This window comes from Bradysia coprophila, unplaced genomic scaffold (assembly GCF_014529535.1).
Source record: "Bradysia coprophila strain Holo2 unplaced genomic scaffold, BU_Bcop_v1 contig_235, whole genome shotgun sequence".
In the NCBI taxonomy this organism is placed as follows: domain Eukaryota; kingdom Metazoa; phylum Arthropoda; class Insecta; order Diptera; family Sciaridae; genus Bradysia; species Bradysia coprophila.
Window position 1 is genome coordinate 3,673,531 of NW_023503496.1, and position 15,819 is coordinate 3,689,349.

Here is a 15,819-nt window from a genome sequence, read left to right on the forward strand (position 1 = left end):
TGTAAGTTACCCTACACCCAGAACATTCGTCGAAAATCGTTTTGCATTCGTCTTTCCGTTCTTTGTTGAGTGATCCTCAATACATACGGAGCCCGATTGTCGCGTCTGTTTCACTAAAATACTGAATTTCGTTGGAGAAAGTTGTCAATTTTCTCAATATGGATTGCTTCGGTGGTGACGATAAATATAAGTTATTTTCAACAAACGACGAATACGGTACATACGAATCGATCAATTACAGAGTGCATATACAATCAAAATAAGGAATTTATCGTTCAGTTCAAACATTTTTCTTATCTCATGCGGCGAAATAACTGTAGGCGAAAAGTACCAGTTCGATGCGAATTTTAAAGGTCCCAAGACAAGTCGGTCGGCAACAGATGTGAATTGGTTATGGGTTTTCTTGGTGTTTTCAACCGCTTGGATCATATTTGGTATTTGCGGTAAGAGTAAAATTATTTCAAGATTTGCTAATTTAAGACCCAATTTTGACTGAATATCCGATTGGTTACGTCATATTCAGAGAAATAGTTATTTGTTCCTCTAGGGAATAAAAGTTTAAAATTTCATTTCGAAGATTTTGTTTGAAATTGGCCCGAAAAAATGAAAATTTTCAACTCGTTTTCCGATGTTAAGACAACATTTTTCACAACAAGGACATCCGAAGTTTCAGCTGAGGTGAGAAAATGGCTATTTTCTCGGCTGTGTTGTCAAAACATTTTTTTTTCTTTCTTTTGTAAATATTTATATTATTCAGAGTGAAAATTCAATTCGGCCGACATTCGTTGCAGTTTATTTTGGTCGAATTAATTTAGCAAAAAACGAAACAAAAACATTATCAACTTCAACGCTCCATGGGGAATATAACAACAATAAGTTTTCGTTATAACGAGCTTGTGGAATTAAATTTATTTCAGGCAATGGAATTTACATTATCGCTTCTCTATTTCTGCAGATGCATGCATTGTATGTATTCGCGATAATTTCACTGTTGATATTAACTACAATAAGAAACGAGGAGTATTTAAAACGATAATTCTAAAATAGGTTATGAACTGTCCCTAGAAAATATGAATTGATATGAATTGAAATAGGAATTTGAATGCGTCATTGAATGCGATACTGTTGAGTCGTTGGGCGATACGTTGGGCGAGTCGAGAATGGCACATTATCTGGCCGCAAGGAAAAATTTCATCGAATCAGAATTATTAAAATTATATTACCGCAACGCACTTCAAGCATGAGTGTGAGTGGTACTATAAAAATAGAGTACTAAAACGGGGCAGAGTATCAAACAACACGGTTGGTTTGAAACGAGATTAAATAGGGAACGCCGACCACCAATCATTTTTTTTCATATTATTAATCAGTGATGGACAAGAACATCACACAGGAAAAAATCAAACCGATCGGCTGGGCCGTTTCTGAGAACCAGCAGCTGTGTCGTCCACGGCCTGTAGAGTAGCGGTTAGTTGTGACTTATATTGGGATCGGTAGCAGGACTAATTCTAAGACTTTTTATTAAAAAAAATTCACCTTGGAACATCTGGTTGGGCAGCTGTAGCCCCAAGTAGTCGAAAAATCACGATTTTCAATCGACGATATCTTCGAAAGGAAGCAACCGTGGAAGTTTCGGATTGTTGATATAGATAGAGGGTTACAAGCCCTATCTACCACTAGTAACTGATTTTTTAGATGTTGTCTATAATGGCCCATTTTCGACCATCTTTTTTTTTGCTACCATCGGCGAACTTTGAACACTGCTGGAACGCTTCCAACGTACTTTTTTTAATCAAAATATGTACAGTTGCTTAGCCCGAAGCTTAAGCTTTGTAACAATACCAAGCATGATACTCATCGGTCGCGACGCGTACCGTTTTTGTTAGATTTTTTGTAGCGAGGTCGCTCTACGACGAAATTTACGAACGAATCTTAAATTTCGAAATTGTAACACAACTACTTCGTGTCCTTTGTTCTTGAATGATTTTTTCGTGTTAATAGACAACAGGTGAGCGTCGAAGAAGTCAAATATGACTGATTTTGGTGTAGGTGTCACTATTGGGCTTATGCGGGAATTCTGATTCTGAATTCCCGCATAAGCCCAATAGTGACACCTACACCAAAATCAGTCATATTTGACTTCTTCGACGCTCACCTGTTGTCTATTAACACGAAAAAATCATTCAAGAACAAAGGACACGAAGTAGTTGTGTTACAATTTCGAAATTTAAGATTCGTTCGTAAATTTCGTCGTAGAGCGACCTCGCTACAAAAAATCTAACAAAAACGGTGCGCGTCGCGACCGATGAGTATCATGCTTGGTATTGTTACAAAGCTTAAGCTTCGGGCTAAGCAACTGTACATATTTTGATTAAAAAAAGTACGTTGGAAGCGTTCCAGCAGTGTTCAAAGTTCGCCGATGGTAGCAAAAAAAAGATGGTCGAAAATGGGCCATTATAGACAACATCTAAAAAATCAGTTACTAGTGGTAGATAGGGCTTGTAACCCTCTATCTATATCAACAATCCGAAACTTCCACGGTTGCTTCCTTTCGAAGATATCGTCGATTGAAAATCGTGATTTTTCGACTACTTGGGGCTACAGCTGCCCAACCAGATGTTCCAAGGTGAATTTTTTTTAATAAAAAGTCTTAGAATTAGTCCTGCTACCGATCCCAATATAAGTCACAACTAACCGCTACTCTACAGGCCGTGGACGACACAGCTGCTGGTTCTCAGAAACGGCCCAGCCGATCGGTTTGAGTTTTTCCTGTGTGATGTTCTTGTCCATCACTGATTAATAATATGAAAAAAAATTATTGGTGGTCGGCGTTCCCTATTTAATCTCGTTTCAAACCAACCGTGACAAATTTTGACAGAGTAAAAAACGTGACAAAAATCTCATACAAATTGGTACTCTATTTGGCAGCTGTCATTAGAAGCACTTTTGCTTGAAGTGAGTTGATTGTCGTCAAAACGACCAAATTGTTTCCGAAATTTAACCGTTCCCCATAACATTTCATATTGTGGGCTTGTTTTGCTCCTCTCATTTCTCAGTAATTTCTAGTGTATACGACCCTGATCTCCGTCAATGGAACAACACACACGAACACTCGCATGATTTGTGCAACGTTCATCAATAAAATGTATGGCCGAACCCCTAATTATATGCCTTTACCACTAGGCCTGCTCTGACTTCGGGGAGTGTGGGATATTGGGCTGAATAGGTGTTTTTCTGGTCCGGAAGGCTTAAATATGAGACCCGTATCTTTTTTCAGAATTTAAAAAAATAGTTTAGGCATGGGGAGCGATTCATTTGTACAAATGTACGAATGCGTTAGTTAGAAGAGTAAAAAAGATATACACCATCATTCTCCTCTCTTCTAACCAACGCTTTCGTACATTTGTACAAATGCCTCGCTCCCCATGCCTAAACTATTTTTTAAAATTCTAAAAAAAGATACGGGCCCCATATTTAAGCCTTCCGGACCTGAAAATCTCCTATTTAGCCCAATATCCCACACTCCCCGGATTCAGAGCAGGCCTACTTTACCACACAATATAAGCGCTGTCTACACGATATTTGACATACTATTTGACAGTTAAATTGTCAAGCGGATACTGCGAAAAGTGAGAATGTATGAAATATTGCTATTATCGTGTAGAAGAATATGGTGAGGACATTAGGGGATATTATTGGGGAGTCAGTCATACACTTGACTTCTGAAAAATGTATACTTATCGAGTTATTGATTACTTAAAGCACACTACAAAAAGCGGACGTCATTTATGAAGGTCCCTTATTGCAAATTTAGTTTTAAATTCTTTTGTTTTATTTGAACAGTGTTATCCAATGGTGCGTACAACGTCGATGGAGATATATCGGTAAGTGTAATTTTTTGCTAAATGTGACTTACACGCTCCTCATATTTGAATATTTTGAAATTGTGTTCAGTTGTTCGTTTGGATTGTGCAGTAGGAAAAAACGATTAACTTTAACCTCGCGATAAGAATTCAACTTTAACCTCGCGATAAAAATTCATAGTAATCAACGGCGTGTTTTTTGCAAAAATAGAACAAATTGACCGATTCAGACCTTGCAATACCGAACGAATAAGATTGAGAATATTTGATTCAAATTGGGATTCAACGACGTTTTCTTTGATATGTGGGCTAATTGTCAAGTTGAATTTCCAGCACTCCGTTTTGCGGACAAGACGTTTCTGTTGTTTAGATGACTTTTTATGTGTCAAAAAACGGCATTATGGGCGTGCGTACTTCTTGAATGACCCCTAAGAAGAGGAAGACGTCTAGAAAACGGACGACTGTGAATTCAATTTAACGAAACATTTCACTTTAGCTATTTCACAAAACCCTAAAGCTCAAAACACACTGTGCTAGGCATCGAAAAAGTGTTTCGATCATAATTCTCTTTGTTGTAGTTTCGTTACGCATCAAAGAATTTCGGTCGAAACGCGGTGTGTCAAATGATGTTTACATGCTGTTGTTTTCCCTATGGTCGAAAGTGGCTTATTACACACCTAGGGAAAACAAGAAAATTGGTTTAGGTTACAAATGCATGTAAAATCCATCACATAACTCGGGATGAAAATAAACTGTCTCGTTTTCGTGTGTTTATTTACCTCGGCCACGCCTCGCATCAACAGAATTGACACGAAAACTCTACTTTTCATCTTTTTATCAGTACTAATGTACTAGGACCCACCTTTTGGGCGGGTCAGGTCCCTTGACTGACACTTTTCTAAATGTATTTTTGGTCAATTTCATTGCATTTTAATTTTTTATTGTTAAGCTTCAGAAGCATCTCTGATTCCAATTTATTTTTTCAGCTGTATTCATAAAAACTTGTCAAATTTAGTCCATATATTTACTATATTTATGACTCCACGCAAATGACAGTAAAATTTGACAAAAAAAATCCTTGGGAACCATCGAGTGTAAGGTGGAATGATTTTTGACCACTTTTTGAGTTCTCAATTTTCTTATAAATTTTCAATTTTCAAGATTTTCAATCATCCTCAAATCGTAAATAAAATATGACTCGTGCATATTACGGCCCTCGCTTCGCTCTGGACTTCCCACTCGTATGAGCTGTCTATCATTCTGTTCGATTACCTTCTTGTTACATCAGAGTAGATGCATATATGAATGAGAGATATATACGACATGTAGAAGAAAAACATAGGCTAAAATTTTATGTGTTGGTAGTACCGAATTTGAGCTAGTTAGCTGTCAAAATTGTATGAGACGATGGTGTAGCGATGCGCTGAAGCGCTGTAGGAGCTACATGGTAATAAATTTAAACTTTATTAGTTTTTGGTTCATCTTTAAAAATAACTCAGTTTACCAATATTTTCGGTAAATTGGTAACAATTTCGACTCTATAATGGTAAAGGGATTAAAAATATTTGTGAAAAGAGAAATTTATTGGTAGACCGAGAAAAAATAATCCCTCGAATATAATTTCACATTTACAAAACCTTCAATGATGAATAAAATATCACGACTCGTGTGAATTACGGCCCACACTTCGCTCAGGCCGCAAACTTCACACTCGTAAAATTTTTACAATATTCTCTTTGATTCATTTAATTCCATGAATTTAAAAAAATCTTCAGAAATTAGTTAAGATGAACTCCATATTGCCTTCAAAAATGTAACTTCTTTATCAAAATTTCTTACAGCTATCCAAAATTAGTTAATATCACATTTTTGTTTTATGTAGGATCTGATATTTCTAGTCCCACAGACTCTGACAGCTGTTATATTGAATGAAATATTTGAATTTTTTCCCAGTCGAAATTTTTGTCGCACACATGTAACGACCAGTTTACTGGGATACAAACCAAACGAGCCATCAGAACAGTCGGAGCGTTTGCTGCGACTGAGCCCCGTACAAACCCGTATATCTATTGCGTACGTGACCCTAGTGCGTCTGTCACCCTACTTTGACCGTAGCCTATGCGCCGGTTAAAGTAGTTAAAGTAAAATTATTATGTAATGTGTACATCTTAGAAATTGCGCATAGCGCAATTACGAAGCCCCGTACGACGTTCCATTCAAATAAAACCAAAATTTCAAATAGCCCTAAAATTTTAATTTATTGAGTATAAATACACATAGGGCCTAGTATCGGCCTCAGTCCGAGGATCCAAATTTATTTATTTTTTCAACTACATTCTATTCGGCCTTTGATTACCTTCCAAATGAAACAAAAAATACGCAAAACGGATGAAATTTGCTCGAGTTATATGTAAAATACACGTAGGGCCCTAGTAGCGGCCTTAGTCCGAGGACCCAAATTTAATTTTTTTTCAACAACATTCTATTCGGCCTTTGATTACCTTCCAAATGAAACAAAAATTACGAAAAACGGATGAAATTTACTCGAGTTATATGTAAAATACACATAGGGCCCTAGTAGCGGCCTTAGTCCAAGGACCCAATTTTTTTTTTTTCAACAACATTCTATTCGGTGTTCGATTATCTTTCAAATGAAACAAAAATTACGAAAAACGGATGAAATTTACTCGAGTTGTATGTAAAATACGCATAGGGCCCTAGTAGCGGCCTTAGTCCGAGGACCCAAATTTATTTTTTTTTTCAACAACATTCTATTCGGCCTTTGATTACCTTCCAAATGACACAAAAATTACGAAAAACGAATGAAATTTACTCGAGTTCAATGTAAAATACACATAGGGCCCTAGTAGTGGCCTTAGTCCAAGGACCCAAATTTAATTTTTTTTCAACAACATTCTATTCGGTGTTCGATCATCTTTCAAATGAAACAAAAATTACGAAAAACGGATGAAATTTACTCGAGTTGTATGTAAAATACGCATAGGGCCCTAGTAGCGGCCTTAGTCCGAGGACCCAATTTTTTTTTTCAACAACATTCTATTCGGCCTTTGACTACCTTCCAAATGACACAAAAATTACGAAAAACGAATGAAATTTACTTGAGTTCTATGTAAAATACACATAGGGCCCTAGTAGCTTTTCATTTCTAAGGCCCTAACTCACGGTCCACTCACCCGATTTTAAAAAACTTTTTTTTCCTGGATTGGTATTGACAATACCTATCATTTGCCGTGTCATTTACATTTGCATCGTTTATTTTGCCATAAATATCACCAAAAGACCTTAAATCACTTAGGTGGCCCTAACTCACGAAGGGCCGACCCGAATATGCCCATCTTCGAACTTAGCCTCACTATTTTGACTATCTTTCAGGTCTGTCCGTCCGTCTGTCACGTCGATATCTTGAGTAAATCAAATCCGATTTCAAAATTTTTTTTTCCTGAAAGATAGTCAAAATAGTGAGGCTAAGTTCGAAGATGGGCGATTTTGGGTCGACCCTTCCGGAGCTGGGGCCCAATAAGTGCCTAACTGTTTTTCGACGATATCTCCAGACATTTAAGCACTACACTTGCAAGTGATACGTCAAATGAAAGGTATTTACAATACCGATCGACAAAAAAAAAAGTTTATGAAAATTGGATGACCGACTCGTGAGTTAGACCCCTTGGTGTGAACTAGGTACAGGGCGGCAAGCCGTTTTTGCTTGTAGGTTGACCAAATTTGAACGTATTTAGATGGATTTTGCTTTATTAGATAGGTATTGACCGTACCAATCAGGGAAAAAAAGTTTATGAAATTCGATTCACCGGAGCGTGAGCTAGGTCTCTTGGAGTGAGCTTATATGTGGCTACTCGGCCGTACAGTGAAGGTGGTGTTTTTTGTTAATATCTCGAGTAAACTTTGACCGAATTTCAATTTTTTTTTTGTTTGTTGCCATTTTGGATTTTTGTAAAATCAATATAAATCGGCGAAAATGATACTTACTTAATTTTAGGTCAATTCGAAATTTGTGTTACATTTGAAAGGAACGTCGTACGGGGCTTCGTAATTGCGCTATGCGCAATTTTTAAGACGTACACATTTCATAAGAATTTTACTTTACCGACGTTTACGGGCGCAGTAGGCTTACGGTAAGAGTAGGGCGACGGACGAACTAGGGTCACGTACGCAATAGATGTACGGGTTTGTACGGGGCTCAGTCGCAGCAAACGCTCCGACTGTTCTGACGGCTCGTTTTAAGTGTACACTTTTTAATCAAAGTGTGCTCATTTGATAACAGACATTTTGCTGACGTAAGATGTGGTTGTAAAGGGAGTAAAAAACTACCTACTTGGATAAATGACTAACAAGTTGATAGATGACAAACAACTTTATAGTCAACTATCAAGTTGTTAGTCAACTGTCAAGTTGTTAGTCAACTGTCAAGTTGTTAGTCAACTATCAAGTTGTTAGTCAACTATCAAGTTGTTAGTCAACTATCAAGTTGTTAGTCAACTATCAAGTTGTTAGTCAACTATCAAGATGTTAGTCAACTATCAAGATGTTAGTAGTTCACTAGCAAGGGATGTTTACACGTTAAAAGCTGGGCATCGAATGATGAAATTATTCTTCCTACTAGTTTCATGCACGTCGAAAACAAACCCATATGATTTACCCACACTACCAAACAAAATCAAATTTCATCTGTTTTTCTCGGATAGCTTCCAGATTCCTAGTCCTACATAGCCCATCTTCGAACTTAGCCTCGGGATTTTAATTCCACGTATTTAAAAAAAAGAATCATCCAAATTGGTTAAAAATTACTCAAGTTATCAACGAAAAATTGTTCTTCTTCTTCTTTTTCAGCCTGTTTCTATCCACTGCTGGATGTAGGCCTCTCCAACTTCTTTCCATTTCGTACGATCCATTGCCATTTGCTGCCAGTTTCTACCTGCAATATTCTTAACTCCGTTCGTCCATCTCTCTGGTGGTCTACCTATAGCTCGTCTTTTATATGGTCGCCAGTTCATGATCTTTTTGGTCCAACGTTCGTCTGTCCTTCTTGCAATATGTCCCGCCCAGCTCCATTTCAGAGATGCTATTCTTTCCATGACATCAACGACCCTGGTTTGTTGTCGAATCCATTGATTCGTCATTCTGTCTCTGAGTGTTATTCCAAGCATACTCCGTTCCATGGCTCTTTGTGTCACTCTCAATTTATCTTCGGATGCTTTCGTTAAAGTTAACGTTTCCGCTCCATAAGTGAGCACTGGAAGGACACAAGTGTCGAAAACTTTGCGTTTCAGACTATTATTCATTTTGCTTTTGAAAATCAGTCTGAGTTTTCCGAACGTTCCCCATGCAAGACCAATCCTACGTCTTATTTCTGCAGTTTGGTGGTCCAGACCTAACTTCAGTTTATGTCCTAGATATACATAGCTGTCGACTCGTTCAATGACAGTGTCATCAATTTTGATTTCTCTATCGTCCCCGATGTTGGTCATGACTTTCGTTTTCGATAAGTTCATCTTGAGGCCAACTTTGCTAGCCTCTTCACTTAAATGTTGTAGCATAAGCTGAGCCTGACCTAGATTCGCTGCTATCGGTACAATGTCATCAGCGAAGCGGAGATTGCTCAGGTACTCTCCATTTATCTTTATTTCCATTTTACTCCAGTTTAACTTCCTAAAAACACTCTGCAGAATCGCCGTGAATAATTTCGGTGAAATGGTGTCACCCTGCCTTACACCTCGGCCAATTCTGAATTTCTCCGTGTTATACATGAAGTAGCATTTTTGTACACATATCGAATTGTGTTGGAGTACCTTGAGTCTACTCTACATTCGTCTAATGCGTCCAATATCGACCATGTTTCCACTGAATCGAAAGCTTTTTCGAAGTCTATGAATAGCAAGACTATGTCGATGTTGTATTCACGACACTTCTCAATAAGCGTTCTCATCACCTGCAAATGGTTTTACCCACATTTAACGTTTTTCATAGCATTTCATACATTTTCAATCACAGTTACCCACATTTTTCGGTATTTTCTGGTGTAAGACCCTGACTTTCAGTCAAGGGAATAAGAAAAGGGGTAAATAGTTGAAAAATAGATTGAAGTTGATTCATCCGAGTCGAGGCCGAGGTCAATAAACACACTAAACTTCAATCTTTAAAATGGTTTGATTACTTTTCTCGTAGCATGAGGAGGCTCTAATTTTCAACTACTTGAAAAATACGTTATGGTGTTACCTGGGACCAATACTTATTGCGACAGTCACCTGCCTGATCTTTTGTTATGCGATACGTTGGATTGCAACACCAGCCGTTTGGTTTTCCATATTCTTTTGTGTTGTGTTATTCATTTGCGGTAATTATTTTATGATTATTTTCGGCGGCTTTGAAATAAGTGACACATTTTGTTGCAACTGTTTTTCAGTCGATCCGGTCGATTCACTAAAACAAACAAAACTTCTTACTACGCTCATACGTCTTTAGACGGTTCTAATACTACCACGCGTGTGTGTGTAACTATTTCACCCGACAAAGACGTATTAAGCACGTTTGTTTGTATAAGTGAAGCAGCTGATATAAATAGTTGAAACAAAAGGTGCCACTTAATGCAAAGTCGCCGACTGTGTAACGAATTGAGAATTTTTCAATGAATTTCAGTTGCAATTGCCGGCTTTGTGCAATACAGCAATTTCGATGGTAGATATGCTACCGGCCTTGTCGTTGGCATTTCATTTACCATAATCACAGTGCTGTTTATTGCCTACACTTACCACCAACGACAACATGTTTTTGTTGCAATAGCACTGATCAAAGAAGGAAGCAAGTAAGTGGAAATATGAAATCCGACTTCAACAAGAACATGGCTCTCATTTCGATCTATTACCATATTCAGAGCGGTGGCATCGTCCTACTCGACCGTTTTCTTTCCGATCATACCAAGTTTTTTCCACATCGCCTTCTTCGCATTGTTTGCAAGTGTCCTGGCCAACATCGCGTCTGTCACTTCACCCGATAGTGGTCGGACTCGAGTCGCCATGCACGTACGTTTTTTACAATAATGAATTTTGCCAGTCTTGGTGCTGTTACCATGCAGCAGCGCAGTAAATTTCAATTTTAAATTTCTTACTGAAAGTTGCTGAACTGTTTCGGATTCCTTTGGATCTGCTGGTTTATTGCAGCGTTTGAGAAAATGGTACTGGCGCACACATACTCAACTTGGTATTGGACACTAGACAAGACCAAACTTCCATTTTATGCGTTAGCTGCAGCTGTTCGTCGCACAACTCGGTAGGTCACATTTTTCGATATTCAATTTTTCCTTTAATGTCAGGCCCGAACGGGCGATGACCAAAGAATTTTTTGATTTCTAAATGTCCGGTCCTGCTATAAGTGAACAATTCTATCCCTAGCACATGCACGTGTACAGCAGCGTCTTAACGGTGACAATGTTTTTCTCTGGCAGGTATCATCTCGGCACAGTTGCTCTCGGTTCACTGATCATCACAATCGGCCAGATCATCTGTCACATGATCAAAACATTGATGAACAATCGTTACATGCGACTAGTCAACCTTTGCTGCAGTATCAACGGGATAGTCCAACGAATGTTGCGATTTTTGAGTACGAACACGTTCATCATGGTGGCGATCCATGGCAATCCATTCTGTAAAAGTATGCGAGACGCATTCAATTTACTGATGCGCAACATTCACAGCGTTTTCGTAACGAACCGAATCACCCATTTACTGTTCGGCTTGTTCAATCTGATAATCGCTTCTGGAACAGGCATACTTACCTGTGTGTTACTGCCAAAAGACGACCTCAATGGACAGGACGATATTTTCCTGCTTTTTGTTGCAATTTTGGTGTCTGTTTGTGCTTCACTTGTAGTGGGCTACACGTTCTTTAATGTATACATAATGGCAGTGGACACTCTGTTCCTGTGTTTCTGTAAGTCCGACAAAGTGGAGTGCAAGTTTTTTGTTTTTGAATTTTTTTTTTATTATTTTTCCAGTGGAAGACCGTGAGCGTAATGATGGATCTAAAGAGAAGCCATACCATATGTCGCCTGAACTGATGACAATACTTCACAAAAATGGTGAAATTGCTCCTCTTCCACCGTCTGAACAAGCGTAACTCGGCGAAAATACCTTTAAATTTCTATGAATTTTTGTACTTTTATTTCACGTCATTGCATGACATCATTAGTCTAAAATTACGTTGTTTCTGTTATGTGATGATGAAACAATATTTTCTTACCAAATAAAGTAAAAACGAACAAATTGAGTTTTACCCACAAGTTGAATCTAGGAAAAGTGAACCGAGGACGAATTCACGAATTCTGGTGAAATGAACCGAGAACTTTTCACTTACTTTGCCACTTAAGTGTCAGTTATTGGCCTACACATTCTTGAAATCGTTTTTTAACCCTGACGCCATGATGGCACATTTTTGGCCAAATTTAGAAAAATGTTCACGCAAAAAAATGAAATTTCGAATGTGTTGTAAAAACTCTACATTTTAGACGTACATTCTACGTACTAGACGTAGTGATGTACGTCTAAGACGAAAAGTGTACAGATAAGACGTATAACTCAACCAATGACATAATAGTGGGATAAGGGAAGAGCTGTTTGCGCTGTTTGTTTGTTTTTGACTCGGTTTAGTATTAATAGCCTCGCGCTGTGGGTGAGTTCCAGTGTTACATTTAGTCCGTTGCCAAATCGCAACGTAAAAAAGCCAGTCACGGCCTCCTCTAATGATTATCACTCTGCTACTGACTGTTTGCTAAACACTGGACGCCCCCATGTAGTTTTCTGATTACAGCGGTGGGAATTTAGTGATTCTAAACGTCCTGTGTAAGGACGCACCGATTTGAACTACACTGGATCGCCAATCAGCAATAACGCCGCGACGATTCTCATTTCAATTTCTTTCTCTTTCTAAAGTGTTTTTGTTGTCCATGGGTTGATGTCAATAATTTGTGATAAGGGGTCACGGATTTTATTGAGTTATTTATTTATTTATTTATTTCGTCAATGGCATCCGCCCCCTGACTACTTGCATTTTTAATTTTACAATAAAAGAACAGAAAAAGATTATACATGTCAAGTTGAATGAAAAAAAAATAGAACAAAAACATAAATAAAACATTCATCAACGTCACATAGGAGTGAGTCACGTCTCGTTTGACCAATAACCAGAAAGTCGTCAATAGGTCGTTTTCTGAGCCACCTGGAAATGAACGGTTAGTGGTTAGCGGTAGCCAGTCGGCTAGACTGGCTCGATTCGGCACAAGTCGATAAGACTCGGAGTTAAGTCGTGAGACCACTTTTTAAAGTGAGACCTAAATAACCTAATCGATACCGATTAGAAAAAGAACCATAGGTCCAGCATATTTGGAAGTGAAATCAGTCATGACATTTTGATCTTACCATTCAATTTGATTGGAATCTTCAACATTCTAACAGTCGTTTTGAATGAGTTCCGCGGCATACACTGAAACCAAAGCTGTGAGAAACGGTTAAATTCCAAACACATGTTATTTATTGGTTCATGGTAACCATACTTAGTCCTGTGTTCATCGACAATGAGTAGATCGTCAGCTCGAGTGGGACGAGGATTTAGAGTAATTCTTCTCGTTATTTCAAATGAATCAAGACCACCACTTAAAAGGTCAAAAGTAAACAATGCACAGGCATTTATCCTGCGTCTAGCAAGCGGTTCAATGTCGATGGAGCAACATCTGTCAATGTAAGGTGGAAGTTTATAGTTCTCGTCACGTCTCACTGATCGTCTGAGTGCAAACATCAAAAACTTCTTCTGAATCGATTCAATCCTATCAATGAAAGTTTCTTGATACGTGACCGTGACCGTGACATATCAAGAGCTGGTGCCTGTGCACATAACCAGTAGAGTTTGAACGTTGAACCGCTGATAGTGGGACTTATCCACTTGGATCCCCCTTTTTACTCTCCGGTTCATAGTAAGCGTGCATTGTATATTAAACAAATCACGTTTACCGTGAACAGCGCTGGATCGCTACTCGAGGTATGTTGAAACTTAATCTAACAACAATCACCGTCGCTCGACAAAGTGATCGGACTAACTACACGGCAGTGGGGAGATGAACCGACTACCTGAGCTCTTTCATTGCTCGAAAAATATTGAGGTATAATACAATACAATGTGACACAATATAATGCCACAAGGAGAAATCAATTACCTGATAACGAATTAGTTGTTCGAATCTCACCTGTTATAACTTTACAATTACCTGTCTTATGGAGACTCTCACTAATCTCACCATTGTCCATTCCGTTTGTTCCGTTCAGTCTTTAGATAATATTGTTTCATTAAGTGGCCTAATTCCACATTTCATAATCACTCTTTTGTTCTTCGCGCCCATCGAAACAGAGTCCACCAGGAAGTCATTAGGTCAAGGTACATACGATGGAGATAATATTAAATTAGATGCATATACCTTCATATCTTCCACTGAGTGAACGAAGGTTTAGAAAGCGGTTGACGAGTCAAGAGTTGAAGGATGAAAGCGAAGACTAAGACAACTAACGTAATCCTGTATAGAAAAGCGGACGAAAGTCGGTTACTGTCAACCGGCGTTCTTTTCGGTCCCAGAGAATTTCTCCTTCTACGAAAGGTAACGCAAAGACGCTTTCGGTCCTAGAGAAATCGGCTCTAGAGATTTCCTTCTTTTAAGAAACATAACGCAAAGGCCCGACCCTAGAGAATTTCTACTTAGTCCTAGCGAACTAGATACCTCAGGAAAGTCAACCCAAAGCAAAAATCTCACACAAGAAACGACACAGGGATTTCAACCAAGTGGTCGACTAAGGCCCGCTAAAACAATCATTAAAAATTTCGAAGCAAAATTCTTCGCTATTTGCCACTTCCAAGGCACACGTGGACTCAACAGAAGATTCACCCTTTTACGTAACACTTCCACTCTTTTGCGTAACTTTCAGTGCATCAGTCTGCACATTCCACTGATCAGGGTCACACAACGAGTCAGCGGTTAGCAAGTTTTTTCAACTTTCGTTGACTTGACAGACGTCGACAACAACTAAAACAAAACAGACTGAAACTCGAAGCGCGCAACATTACGGAAAGAAAAAACTCTAGACAAATCACAAATAATTGCAAACTGTTTGCACTTGCTCACGAATGCACAGCATAAAAAAGACTAAGGCTCCTAATCGTACCGGATTATCCGTGAAGGATCTGATTGACAAAGCTGGCAAAACAGCACATCCAAACTAAAAGCGTAAATGCTTATAAGAAATGACAAAGAAAAATTGTGAGAAACGATGCATTCAAAGAATGGCAATTGGAAAGCATCAACAACTCACACATCAAGTTACATCGCATACGTACCGAAACCGTTACCATATACAAACCGTATCTGCTTCAACTGGAGTCAGAGTTTTCTCCGAACCGTGCTGCACTGGGTCCCGATCGTATCAGTTCAGTATCATATATGCGGTACAAACCGTATTTGCAACATATTGATACCAGAATCAGAGCCTGCGTTCATCATTGAGTTTTACTGTTTCACCTGGATACAGTTCATTTCGATATCCCTCGTGTTAGTTTCCGCATTGGTATTCGGCCCCTATTTCTTGCCATTTCCCTCAAATTCATGAATTCCATTGAACAGCTTGTTGAGCAGAAAATGCTGGTAACCGTCCCGTTTCACCGCCCATGAGCCTACGTCTCCGTCCGTCGTAAATTTCATTTGGGAAACAGCAATCGCTCGCGAAAACAATCGGACACAACCGTAAACAACCGTAAACAACTTTGAAATAAAACAAACCACAAAAACCAAGAAATAACTTAAAAAATTTAGAAAAATTCGACGAGCAAAAATTTTCACGTCCAGCCATTTTCACAGCGCCTACGTTGTCAATGAAAGTTTCTTGAT

The 15,819-nt window shown here is 38.6% G+C and overlaps 2 protein-coding genes across 2 annotated transcripts in view; both read left to right on the forward strand.

Moving 5' to 3' along the window:
* LOC119077492 (UDP-glucosyltransferase 2-like) overlaps positions 1–15,819 on the forward strand; it is a 63,758-nt gene that overhangs the window by 37,404 nt on the left and 10,535 nt on the right. The gene's annotated exons all lie outside the window — the stretch shown is intronic.
* Positions 78–12,026, forward strand: LOC119077494 (choline transporter-like 2). The gene is made up of 9 exons (XM_037184718.1): positions 78–216; positions 321–443; positions 3,844–3,884; positions 10,065–10,233; positions 10,536–10,701; positions 10,771–10,918; positions 11,011–11,165; positions 11,341–11,828; positions 11,893–12,026. The coding sequence occupies exons 1-9, from the start codon at positions 159–161 to the stop codon at positions 12,012–12,014; spliced, it is 1,470 nt and encodes a 489-aa protein (XP_037040613.1). The 5' UTR covers positions 78–158; the 3' UTR covers positions 12,015–12,026.